At 36.3% G+C, this 14398-nt stretch overlaps 1 protein-coding gene across 1 annotated transcript in view; it reads right to left on the minus strand.

Annotated features, from left to right (window-relative positions):
• Nucleotides 1-5454: 5454 nt before the first annotated feature.
• The window catches only part of LOC121390670 (high affinity cGMP-specific 3',5'-cyclic phosphodiesterase 9A-like), a 110984-nt gene continuing 102040 nt past the window's right edge, over nt 5455-14398 (minus strand). The window contains exons 12-13 of the mRNA XM_041522544.1: nt 9363-9509; nt 5455-8417 (exon numbers count right to left, since the gene is read on the minus strand). Coding sequence (XP_041378478.1) covers nt 8265-8417; nt 9363-9509 — 300 coding nt within the window. The 3' untranslated portion in view covers nt 5455-8264. The remainder of the gene's footprint in view (nt 8418-9362; nt 9510-14398) is intronic.

Below are 14398 nucleotides of genomic sequence, written 5' to 3' on the forward strand. Positions count from 1 at the left end.
ATATTTATTAACAATATTTTTCCTTTTTTCAGATATGGTTTCAGCATTTCCTAGCAAAGAACAAAAATCAATGACTGGTGAAGATGGGGTATCCTGTGCTCTTTGTTTGGAGGTGTATGGAGACCCAATGACCTGACCGTTATTATTATTATATTTATTATTATTATTTCTTTTTTTTCAGATACGTCTGCCACATTTCCTAGGAAAGAACTAAAATCCATGATTGGGGAAGACGGGGTATCCTGAGCCCTTTGTCTGGATGTGTACGATGACCCAAGGACTCTGCCATGTGGACACACATACTGCTTAGAGTGATTGAAAAACCATATCTCTGCCAGGATCAGTCGAGGCAAAACCTTTCAGTGTCCACTGTATAGATATAATTCACATAACAGATGATACAAAAGCAGCAAACTCGTGGGCTACACAGTTCCCACGTGTTGTGCCTTAACGAATGCCCTAGATGAAGTGAAGAGTTTGAAACGATGTGAGTTGACCAGCTGGTGTTGAAAGCAGTAAAACAAGTAAAATTTTGTTTTGTTTAATGACACCATTAGAGCACCTTGGATGTCAAATAATTGGTAATTCTGACACATAATCTTAAGTGAGAAAACTGGTCACATTTTTCCATTAGTAGCAAGGGATCTTTTATATGCACCATCCCATAGATAGGATAGCACATACCACAGACTTTGATATACCAGTCGTGATGCACTGGCTGGAATGAGAAATACCCCAGTGGATTAAAAGTAGTATGCATAAAGTTCACATTCACCTTTACCAATAAATCTGTCCATTATTTTAACCCTTAGCATTGTTAATATTCATACAGTTTAATATAAAACAAATGTTCCTCTCGTCATGCGAAAATTGTCAATCCAGAATTTCATCAAATGTCCGTTTGACAATATCGTTCCACCAGTGCTGAGAACGTTCTCTCTTCCATACACCTGTTTCCTTACATAATGCAAGGACTAATCCCATACTTACAAAGTATGGAAAGTCTCTCTTATACGCCTCTACATGACCAGCCTGCTCAGCGACATTGTGTCAAATGATTTAAACTATGCGATGTTTATCATATAATTAAGTGTACTTCTGCCTGACATAAACACCATGTGAACACAATGTATATTTACTTTTGCTCACGCGAATATATATATATACTCCATGAGTAAATTTACTTATACAGGTATGTAAATTCTGTTCATGTGAATGAGGCTTTAGATAGGGATCTTTTCATGCACCATCCCACAAAGAGGTTAGCATATACCAGTTGTGGTGCACCGGCTGGAACGAGAAATAGGACAATGGGCCCCATCAACGGAGATTGATCCTAAAGAAATAGCCCAAATGGACCCAACAGAGGAGATCAATTTACCACTGGGCTATGTCCTGCCCCTTTTAAAGCTATAAAACTAAATAATAAACTGATTTGTTTGTGTACCAGCTGATCAAACTATGACTTGTATGATAAGAAAACATTGTTACTGTCATTATTATCTTATTACTAAGTACTATAAAACTAAATAATAAAATGATTTGTTTGTGTACCAGCTGATCAAACTATGACTTGTATGATAAGAAAACATTGTTACTGTCATTATTATCTTATTACTAAGTACTACTAAGTAACTATTACATTATTTATATAACACATACTACATAGAAAATCTTCTGTTAAAGAAAAATGCTGCCATGACCGACTACCTTTTACTTTATATTTAAGAATGAGACAACAATTTTGAAAACTGTATATAACTCTGGACAAAAAACCCTCCTACTTTTAGGTGAACTTTCTGTTTTTAAAATAAGTTTTCCTTGGGAACATGACCTAATTAGAAATTTTGTCACTAGTCTACACCCCATGGATAATTCCTTGCAAACGTACCTCTGGGTATCTCTCTCCTCCCCACCCAGTATATAAAGCTGTAAATTAATGTTTCGTGACCAGTTACAGGTATTACCATATTTGACAGCGAATAGCTTATGAGAGGACAACAACATGCTGTGGTGTCATTATGCCATGTTGAATGCAGATACATGCATGTAAGTAAGTACAGGTAAACATCTAAATTAAAGGTAAAGTTTTGTTTTGTTTAACGACACCACTAGAAAACATGATTTTATTAATAATCGGCTATTAAACTGTTAAAATTAAGTCTTAACGAGGAAACAAGCTACATTTTTCCCATCAGTAGCAAGGGGTCTTTTATATGCACCATCCAACTGCCTTTGATATACCAGTCGTGGTGCACTGGCTGGAATGAGAAATAGTCCAATGGGCCCACTGACGGGGATCAATCCTAGACAAATCATGCATCAGGCCCATATACACCAGTGATGGCAGTCGGCAAAAGCGATTAAAAACTTCTTTCTTCACCCTCAAATACACCAGACAGTATGCCTTTAAGGAGACCTGTTTGACTTATTGTTCTTGGCAAGTCGTCCCCCTTGCATGGAATCATGTGGCACCCAGACGGATGCCATTTGCCATAAGGAAGTAGCAGTTCAGTGCGGTTCTCATTACCCGATATTCCAAAGAAGTGGTACTTATTCTCTCAGGTTGGTAAATGTGGACTCTGCCAGCACTTTACCACTGGGCTATGTCCTGCCCCACATATAAATTAAATGCACCACTTAATCAGACATCGCCATGCAGAAAAAAAGAAAAAGGAAGAGCATTCTTAAGAGTACTGCTGAAGCCATACTTGTCCCAGCGAAGAACAAACATCCATTATTGGTGAAGACGAGTACCCTGTCCCCTTTGCCACACAAATCTCTTAAGTTCAAGGGCTATAACTCCTGTCAAACATGGGTAAATAGCATGTTTTGACAGTTTTGGGCCTTGGATAAATTCCCATGAAAGTCAAACTTGATCTGTAACACTAACATATGAAAAACCTATACACCAAATTTCAGCTCCATATCTTGAGGCAGTGCGAAAAAGCCGTCTGGAAAACTATATCAGAGACTAAAACATGAAGGGGAGTAATTAACTGCTCTCCTATCTCAGATATTACCTTATTGAGAATTGATAAATAATTCTCATACTACTAAAGGAATCTAAAAATTACTGTAATTGAACTAGTCTCAGGGGAGTGATGGAGGGGGGGGGATGAGGAGTGATACATGTAGCTCCCTATAAACAGTGAGGTCTGTGGAGGGGAGGGGGAGTGATACACATAGCTCCTATAAACAGTGAGGTCAGGAGAGTGATGGGGAAGGGGGAGTGATACATGTACCTCCCTATAAACAGTGAGATCTGTGGAGTGATGGGGGGGGGGGGAATGAGGAGTGATACATGTAGCTCCCTATAAACATTGAGGTCTGCCATTTCTCTTTCGTTGCACCAGAAACAAAAGCAAAACAAAAAAACAACAGTGTAAACATTTTAGGAATAAAAGAAAACTTAATTAACAGTTTGATGAACTCAGCATTGACTGATACACTAAGCGACAAAAGAAACGTGGGGTGAAAAAAATACAGCAGGCCTTCTAGAATTGTTTTTTAATCCACTAGCCATGGGATCATTGTTTTTTTAAATTTACCAGCCACAATTAAAAATTCACTAGCCCTACTTTACTTTAATACAATTTTACTAAATAATAGTAATAATCAGATATGTCACCTAAAGAGGGAGATAGAGCTTAAAAACACGAACATTGGGGGTGGGGGTTGAGGTAGGCTCAAGATATTCATATTTACAAAACAGACTTAACTGCAACATTAGACAATTTTGTTTTCACTAGCCGTCGGGCATGGCAATAGTAGTTATTTACTAGCCCAACATTAAATATCACTTGCCATGGGAGTGGGGATACCATAATCCAGAAGCCCTGAAGAGTACAGTGAAACCTGTGTAAATCAAACACTGAACAAACCGGAAGCCTGTCAAAATGGGCCAAGTTCCGTGCATGATCCCAAATTTTTCTAAATTGCGAACCTCTGAACACTGGATGCTGTCAAAATCAGAAACATATTAGGTCCCCGGCATAATCCAGATTATACAGGTTTTACTGTACAACAATTCCACAGAAGTGAATTGTAGTTTGTGAGAAATCCAGCTAAATTTTAACATTAGCTAAACAAAAAGCTTGATGCTGCCACCACTGGGGAAACAACACCGATATATTGTCTTTTTTCTTCACAAAGGTGAAAGTGCTGTGAAATGCACTTAATATACTGATGTCAAAACGAAACTTTGCAAAGCTTGCAATTGTATTTTAAAAAACCAGAAAACCATGTAGTGAGATATGAAACTATGTAAAAGTAATTTCATGACATGGAAAGTATTTGTAAGACATTTCTAAAGGGTTCTTTTGTATTAGCAACAATTGAAATTGTATGTAGGTAAAGCTTCTTTTGGACAGTCAGTATTATAAGTTTCTGTTTCAATTCAGGTGCATGCACAGGAATTTTGGCAGGGTCGTCTAGACTGTGGCAAGGGTCGAGATATGCTCCTCTGAAAAATGTATTGATGAAAACCGAAATAATTTTTTTTTAAGCAGGGAGGGGGGTTTTGATCCCTGAAACTCACCCTCTACACATGTGCCTACAAGTTCTACGAAGGGTATTTGTATTTACATCATTTTTTTTTTGTCGCTCAGTGTACTTCTTCAAACAAAGATATTAAAATGTTCACTAGGTCCATGCCTACACATACATTTTAATCAGCAGAAAAGGCAAAAAGATCTATTTAACGACAACTCAGCACATTTTAAACTAAGGCTGCTTATGTCGACAACTCAGCACATTTTAAACTAAGGCCGTTTGGTCTCTTATACATGCTTATGTCGACAACTCAGCACATTTTAAACTACGGCCGTTTGGTCTCTTATACATGCTTATGTCGACAACTCAGCACATTTTAAACTACGGCCGTTTGGTCTCTTACACATGCTTATGTCGACAACTCGGCACATTTTAAACTACGGCCGTTTGTTTATACATGCTTATGTCGACTCTTGATAGAGACTGTTAAAAAGGAAGACACCTACCCCTACATAGGCTACTCCTTGTGGTTCAGCAGAAAGGGAGCTTTGGCAAAACAAAACGAAGTCTTCACCGTGTGCAAAATCAAGGCGAGCGGAAGATCACTCTCGTGAAATGGTGCTAGGCAAGCATGAGTGTTCTAAATAAAATGTTTTAAAAATTTAATTGCAAGGCATTTCTTTCTTTTACTTAGGAAGGAAATGATTTATTTAACGACCCACTCAACACGTTAATTACGGTTATATGGCGTCGGATCTTTTACTTAGCATAATTGGATATAAGCAGGAAACTGTCCATGACAGTGGGTCAGTTGTTAGTGTTTAGTGAGAGAGAAGAGGGTGTAGTGGTCTTACACTTACCCAGTGAGTCATTAAAACTGTTCTGGGTGGGAGCTGGTACCGGGCTGCGAACCCTGTACCTACCAGCCTTATGACAGTGGGTCAGTTGTTAGTGTTTAGTGAGAGAGAAGAGGGTGTAGTGGTCTTACACTTACCCAGTGAGTCATTAAAACTCACTCTGGGTGGGAGCTGGTACCGGGCTGCGAACCCTGTACCTACCAGCCTTATGTTCGATGGCTTGACACCACGACCGGTTCAATTTGCTGTGCTCGAAATAGTGGCCTGCAAAAAGCAGTCCATTTGTTTTAGATCTACAAGTGAAATAGAACAGTAATTCACCTGCTAAAAACCATCAAAACAATTGCAGGTGGGTTTTTAAAAGACCGAGATTATGTACGAGTGGAATTGCTATTTAGCTCACGATTCCGTTAAAAGTTCATAATGCTCTAAAATATATCTCTGAGACCCCCACCCCACCCTGTGCTATCTTATTTCCAGTAGTTCCAATTTTTTTCCTAGCAGGAATTTTTTATTTGACCTACATGTATTTCAAAAACATAACAGCTCAGGCCATATTTTACTTCCTATTTTGATCCCTGTGTTAAAGAGAAAATAATTAAACAGTCAATAGTTTAAAATGTGCTGTGGTGCTTTAAAAATATACATTCCTCTCCTTAAAACAACCTCCACTTTGAATAACAGTAGAGTTGAGCCATAATTAACTTACTCTGAAATACACTCTTTAAAACAATTTACAAAGATAGGCCAAATATGTGATCATCTATGAGAAAACCCGGTCAAAGTGCAATATATATATATATATATATATATATATATATATACACACACACACACACACACATGTATATATATATTAAAAATAAACATTTGACATCTGTATCATGTTGTAAATATACAGACCCAAGTATTTTGTTCTGCCTTTCATTATAAAAGAAATAATGTCTTAGTGAAATTGTCATTACTAATTCAAGACTACAAACATATTTAGTTGGTTTTTTTTACAATATTTGTAGCCCTTATGTATACACGAGCTGCAAACAGAAAGTAACAATATTGTTATGTACTTTCTTTCTTCTTAAATTTACTCCTTTTTTTTAAATTTAATAACTTAAAATGACATGCATGAATTCTTATTGGCAACTTTGGTCGATTTTCCCCCATATATGATCACATATATTCCAAGCCTTGAGAGTACAAAGTAAATTTCAAAACGACGGGCACTGAACTTGTACCAATATAATAATTATTCTCTTGCACATTTTATCTACTGTATAACCGTAACGAGTTTCTGCCAATACAACAATTTGTCTGACAAAATAAAACATTTCACAATGAAGTGTTTCCACTTCTTTTCAAAACACATACACATAAATATTACGACTAAATATTCACAAATTTGAAAGACTTGTTCTGTTTCCCTCGTTCAATATGAGATATTTGTTTTAAAGAAGTAGGTCACATTTTTAAAGTAGGTCACAAAGTCCTGGCTATATAAATCCAGTAAACCTCAGTCTACTAGAAAGTAGTTCCACTGATTATAAAAAAGAAACTGTTTAATAGAAAGTAATTTAATTTTTGTCCTTCACCATATAATAAACAAAAATAATTTAAAATAAAATAAAAATTAGATAATTTGTTTTGCAAAATAATACCCAAGTGATTATAAATTTCTAACTTTCAGCGGTGAGTTACATATTATAGAAGTTAAGAAAGAAGACACATGGAAGTTTTATCACCTTCAGTTTCAAATATTAACAAATTTAACAGACAAAAAACAAAAAAAAACAAAAATAAAATCCCATAAAAACGGGGCATATTATTGTTCACAAATGATTCTCAAACCTTATTCAAGCAGTAACAGTATCTATTAGAAAAAAACCCACCCCAATTATTCAAATATCTTATGCAAATAAAAATTGCTTTCATGGATAAATAATCCAACAGAATTTGTCTTGAACTATCGGAAAGAAACAAAGGAAGTTGTTTAGAAAACAGTTGGAAAGTGAAATACATTGCACTGATGCACTGACAAGCAGCAGGCTTTATCCTTTACAATACTGAATAGGGGAGATAACTGCATGTGGAGACGAGAGGGTAAACATTTGTGAATGTTTTGATTCAACTGACATCATTAATTCCTTTCTCTCGAATTCACATCGGTTTACCTCAGAAACACTGAAGTCCAAGAACTCGTTTCTTCCAGAATTCTTCTTTTGCCCTTAAAATCCATTCTTGTTGAAAATGTTTTTTCAATGAATTCCATCCATTCCAAAGACACATCTTTACCGCTTTCATGCCTTTGAAGTTTTCCTTTAAAAGCCACTCTTCTTTACACCTTTACGAGTTACTTCCACACCTCTATTCCAGCAAGGATGTCCTTTCCACTTCATTTGCTGCCTCCATATTTGATCTTTAATACTATTAAATATTAAAACATTCTTCTCTCTTAATCCAAAACATTCTTTTCTCTTAATCTATTCCTCCTTCAAACTATCATTTCATTTCAGTTTTTCTTCAAACTCCACTAATTCTGTTTCTTGATGATTTTTTCTTACACATTCCATTTTTTCTCTACACCGCCACTTCCTCTGAAAACACCTTTTCTTTTAATCCATTTCTCTGTATGTTTTTCCCCTTAATCCTGTCTTTACCATACATTTTCTTTAATCTCCATTTCTCTGTATGTTTTTCCCCTTAATCCTGTCTTTACCATACATTTTCTTTAATCCCATTTCTCTGTATGTTTTTTCCCCTTAATCCTGTCTTTACCAGACATTTTCTTTAATCCCATTTCTCAATAAACCTTTCTTCTTTTAACACCATTTCTACCTTAAAAACCTTTTCCTTGAATCTTCTCACTGCCGTGCAGAGAAGCATGATTTCAGAACGCTGTCCTAACGATCGTCACTGCTATGTCTGTATTTTGCCATTCACCTGATTGGAGATACCGTTGTGTTTACCCACACTGTTCGAACTTTCCTTCTTGTGTTTCTCTTCCTCCAACGCATTCTGCATGTCTGTGTAATAGTCGAGGGCTTTTCTCACAGGGGTTATTATGTGCGGCTGAAATAAAACAACAGGAATCATTATTATTATTGCATTGTTTTTTCTTACAAAAGCTTTTGAAAGAAAGGAAATTAATATTTGTTTAATGACATGTGAGCATGTTTGAAACTATGGCTGTTTGGTGCATAATATATGGTTCTTTTGTGAGAGGGAGAGGGGGAGGGAGAGAGAGAAGAAGAGTTTGTTAAAGAGTTTGTGCTCTAGTGGTGTCGTTAAACAAAACTATTTATTAATCATCAGCTATTGGATGTCAAACATATGGTCATTTTGACAATCAGAGAGAGGAAACCCACTACATTTTTTCCATTAGCAGCAAGGGATCTTTTATATGCACCATCTGAGACAGGATAGCACATACCATGGCCTTTGATATACCAGTTGTGGTGCACTGGCTGGAACAAGAAATAGCCTAATGGGCCCACCGATGAGGATCAATCCTAGACTGACCTTGCATCAGGTGTTATGGCCTGCCCCTTAAAGATAGATAGATATAGATATATATATATATAGAGAGAGAGAGAGAGAGAGAGAGAGAGAGAGAGAGAGAGAGAGAGAGAGAGAGAGAGAGAGAGAGAGAGTAAATATGTTGCAAACATTTCTATACAAGAATGCTATTAACATTAAAATTTAGTGAAGGTTTGTTTTAGTGACACCCCTAGATTAACTAATCATCAATCGGCTATCCGATATCAAATGTAGTCTTCAATCGGCTATCCGATATCAAATGTAGTCTTCATTTGGTAGTCTTCAATCGGCTATCCGATATCAAATGTAGTCTTCATTTGGTAGTCTTCAATCGGCTATCCGATATCAAATGTAGTCTTCAATCGGCTATCCGATATCAAATGAAATGTAGTCTTCAAAAAGAAAATGTTTCCATCAACAGCAATTTATGGGGGGGAGGGTTTCTTTCCTTTTGTTTTTAAATATATCTAGACTTACCTCAAGCTTGGGAAAGAGAATACCAAGAGCTTCAAAGAGAGGCAAGAGAACGAACTTGATGAAGCCGATTTGTGATGATGGCTTCGTTACTTTGTCTCGATCCATGAACGGCGCCACCGGAAGACCTTCAAGTTTCTCCAGATCACTCTGTGAATGAAAATAAACCTGTTAATACCCAATGTAGTCAGATTGTGAGGAAGGCCTCAGTACCTTTAAGGTCTCACTACACAGTTCACTTCACAGAAAGAGTTCATTTATCACGGTCTTTGGTATAGTTCACTCATTCACTTGCAGTAAATGGTGAGAAATAGAGAATAATACACGAGTGGCCATTAGATATCATTTATCTAAGAGTTGTTTTAAAATGTATCTAATGAGCGAAAGTGATTTGGATACGTTTTTAAAAGAGTTGTAAGATAAATAGTATGTAATGAACACAAATGTATTATTGTATTTCTTACATATCCTCAAAAAATGTAAGGACATTTAAAAACAAAATTTGACTCGTTATTTACAACCCTTGTGCTTGTACAAGTTGTAGCTAAGTTATGCATCACAAACAAATTATTGTCAGGTTAACTATATGTCAGAGTGTAATCGATTTCGACCGTATTATTTTTTCATTGGATGTATGGCATTGGTAGCCTGGTCATCACCTAGGAGCAGCCAATCGTATGTCTTGGAATTATTAACAAGTATGTGTTATCAAAAATAACAAATAATGTTCTCATTAACAGGTGTGTAAGAAACTAAAATTAACTGTATGTTTAAATATGATATCCTGTGGCTTGTTTGCCGATGAAAGATATACAATGCTGATCATTTGATCAACTTAACATGGGTTTGAATAGCAGATATTGTCTGTGTAATGAGACCTTTAGATGTGACCATGAATTTAAGTTTCTTCTAATGTTACAATAAAAACAAATTTAAGTATTAAAGTACCTGTACCACCATTTTAAAATTAAAACTTAAAATACATTAGCTTACTTTGTTTTAGTTTTTTACGAAATTAAACAAATTTATGGCAGAAAATTTTATATAAAAATGTATTAATTAAAAAAGTTTAAATGTAAACATTAATGAAAATTTGAATTAAATTGAATTTAAAGAGACAATATAACCTTAAATATATGCTGAAAATAAAATTTCTTACTAAAATATTATATATAAATGTAAGTAAAACTTACAAACGATTTTTACAAATACAAAGAAATTCATTCAAATACTAATAATACTATTCAAAAAGACTCACAAATGTAAAAAGAAACATTAGAATTTTAAATATACGACACAGGAAAGTCACAAGTGTAAAACTATACACCGACACCATCACAAATAAACACTACAAATACAACATTCAGCAATACACAAGGCGTATCATAAAATATTGTTTGTTTCCGGTTACCCGACCGACCCTAATTTGAACCTGTCGACCCTAAAACTTTTTTTGTTTAACAACAATTTCCACGAAAACATTCCAAAACTATCACAAGCACTAATTTGGTGTCATTTATGGGATAACCCTACTGTGTTTTCCGATTTGCGGACGTATATCGGTAGTTTTACTTTCGCAAATTTAGTTTTATTGACGACCCGTTAGCCACGGAATGTTTTCTTCTAACAATTGATTGATGGAGTTACTTCCCTTCAAATTGAAGTTCGGTAACTTTCGTGAGATATCGGGCGAAGAGTCGCGAATATATGCGATCTTTTCCGATTTACTCTACATCTAGCGTAGCGAGGTGTTCCGATTAATAAATAATAATAATAATAATAATAATAATAATAATAATAATAATAATAATAACTATATTTAATCATTTACTCCAGCGACGAACTGGCCTTGTAGAAATTTAGTGACCTGATAAACTGGCCTCAGACCACAATTAATTTCGCTATATGTTTCTATATAGCCTTAGTGGCTATAACATTTTTATTAATATCAGCAGGCCCGTGAAGTTTTGTATGTACCTTTGCCTGCATGGGGGACACATACCCTGAAAAGGACAACCCCTGTTGTCCAGCTCTTTCTCCCAGCATATTGGTTTAAACAGACACACCCTCTAAACCAGGCCGGAGTACACCCATTTTACACAAAAAGCACTACTTTTGCATGGGCCGGAATTACCACAAACAAGTCTTCAATGTCAACAAGTTACACATGTTTACAAACTACATGCTATCCCCTGTCACTTCAGTCAAACAGTTGCCACTTCATAGCTGTCTGCCATGAAATAATCACAGTCAAACAGCAGACTACTTGCGCGGTGAAACTTCCGGATTTTGGACAACCAAATGGGAAGATAACTGTAATCTGAGGCCAACTAGGGGAGGGAATGTTTACCGATATTGATGGAGTTTACTGCCAAATCAAATGATTAAATATGTCAGTACGACCTCGATGCGTTTCGTGTGTTTGTGTTTGATGTCCAATAGCCGATGATATTAAAGATAAAAATCAATGTGCTCTAGTGGCGTCGTTAAATAAAACAAACTTTACTTTTCAACATCCTTTTGAGCATCCTGAACATTTGTACTGCATTTCTATTCATTGGACCAATTGATTGCTTCAAACCAAGTGTATACTTTAATACTGGATGCATACAGAATAAAACAAACATTGCAAATTATAAAATTGATAAGTCTACCATTTCTTAGATACACTAGGAAAGATAATATTCATAATTTTTTTTAAAAATGTTATTGTTGGACAGATAAATATAGAACCCTTCTTTTCAGTTTTCATTAAAAGAAATTGTTATAACTTATTTACTGGTTTCTATCCAATTAAGGTTCAACCAAGTCTGTCCTGGACCAGTACAGAGGTTCAGTGTTAGTATGAGAGTAAACCTTCTGCCTATTATTAAACAGCAAGGGGTCTTTTGTATGTACTCTCCCACAGATAGGTTAGCACCATGTTGCCCTCAAAATCAAAATTCCTTGCCTTTTATAAATTTATAAGTTGCCCATGTAAAAAGAAGCCTTTAAACACACCTACATGTATGTGGATAGTACTACATATTTCCTTTTTTAAATTAAGTTATGAAATAGATATAGAAAATAAAATGACCATAAGGTTTTTGTCCTTTTGAAAATTGTATAATGGAAAAAATAGCCCTTATATTTAAAACTGCACATAAAATATGCCCCCAAAATGTCACTTTACCATGCCTTACTTCATTTCTAGGGAAAACACTGCGATGAATGGTATTGTTGGTTTGCATAATGCATTTCTATACATGCAGAGGTTATTTTGGATACCGGTAGTCAACACCTTTATTTAATATCCATAAATAAAATTATTTTCCAAAATAAAATGTTTTTCCTACCTACCCTATATTTTTCCAGCATGTAATAGGAAACAAGTAAAAAAACACATTCCGGCCTAATTACACTAAAATAAAGCCACAGACACATTATGTCCAAATTCCAAATGAGGACAGCCCACTAGTTAATTTGGAAATGAGTCAATGTTGCAAAATAAAAGAGAAGGTAGCGATGAAAAGGTTTAGGTATGACATGGTATATTTAAAGTGTCATTGAAACATTCTACTGCCACATAATTGGTTCTTTTCAATCATCAGTAAAATATTTTTCAAATGCACAAATATATACATACATGTATATACCAGTTACAAAGAATTGGTTGGAATGAGATAAATAAGAGTTAAGTTTGCATTTTACGACACCACTAGAGCACACGATTTAATACCCATCGGCTATAGGATGTTGAACATTTGATAAATCGGATTATAGTCTTAGAGAGGACTCCTGCATTTATCCAATTAGCATCAAGGGATCTTTTATATGCAGTTCAGCACACTGGACAGCACATACCTTGACCTTTGTCAGTTATGAAGCATTGTTTGAGATGGATTAAAAAAAAAGTCAAAGGGTCAATCGAAGGGATTCGATCCTGCAACCCCAGTACCTCTGAAGATTGCTCTACTAACTGAGCTTTATGTAGATATTACAGGCGCTGTGTGTAGAATGTAAGACATTTGGTGTTACTCATGTGGATACACTACTACTGGTAACAACTGCAGCACATGATTTATCCAAATAAATTGCAAACGCTAGGTGAGACCTGACCTGGCCTGGTGCTTATAAAGCTTTGAGTCTTGACTCGAGACTGTAATAGAGTCTCAGACAGTAATGTCATGACAACGCCATGGGTGACGTCATTAGTCTGGACTCGAGACTGTAATAGAGTCTCAGACAGTAATGTCATGACGACGCCATGGGTGACGTCATTAGTCTTGACTCGAGACTGTAATAGAGTCTCAGACAGTAATGTCATGACGACGCCATGGGTGACGTCATTAGTCTGGACTCGAGACTGTAATAGAGTCTCAGACAGTAATGTCATGACGACGCCATGGGTGACGTCATTAGTCTGGACTCGAGACTGTAATAGAGTCTCAGACAGTAATGTCATGACGACGCCATGGGTGACGTCATTAGTCTGGACTCGAGACTGTAATAGAGTCTCAGACAGTAATGTCATGACGACGCCATGGGTGACGTCATTAGTCTGGACTCGAGACTGTAATAGTCTCAGACAGTAACGTCATGACGACGCCATGGGTGACGTCATTAGTCTGGACTCGAGACTGTAATAGAGTCTCAGACAGTAACGTCATGACGACGCCATGGGTGACGTCATTAGTCTGGACTCAAGACTGTAATAGAGTCTCAGACAGTAACGTCATGACGACGCCATGGGTGACGTCATTAGTCTGGACTCTTAAAGGTTTTATAAGCATGGGCCCTAGTGCTTATAAAATGACTCTAATAAGAGCCTGAGACACTAATGTCATGACATCGCCATACAAATTGTATGCGTGTGACGTCATTAGAGTCTGGACTCTAATAAAAAGTTTTATAAGCACTGGCCCAGGTCACGTACGGATTATGTCTTGGTGTTTTACGACAGCCGTTTTCAGTGTTGTGCTGCTTGTGCACCAGCACTGCGCCAGAAACCATGCCCATTAGAAAACGACCCTTAGGCTGAATTCAAAGGAATGGGTAAA

This window comes from Gigantopelta aegis, chromosome 15 (assembly GCF_016097555.1).
Source record: "Gigantopelta aegis isolate Gae_Host chromosome 15, Gae_host_genome, whole genome shotgun sequence".
Classification (NCBI taxonomy): Eukaryota; Metazoa; Mollusca; class Gastropoda; order Neomphalida; family Peltospiridae; genus Gigantopelta; species Gigantopelta aegis.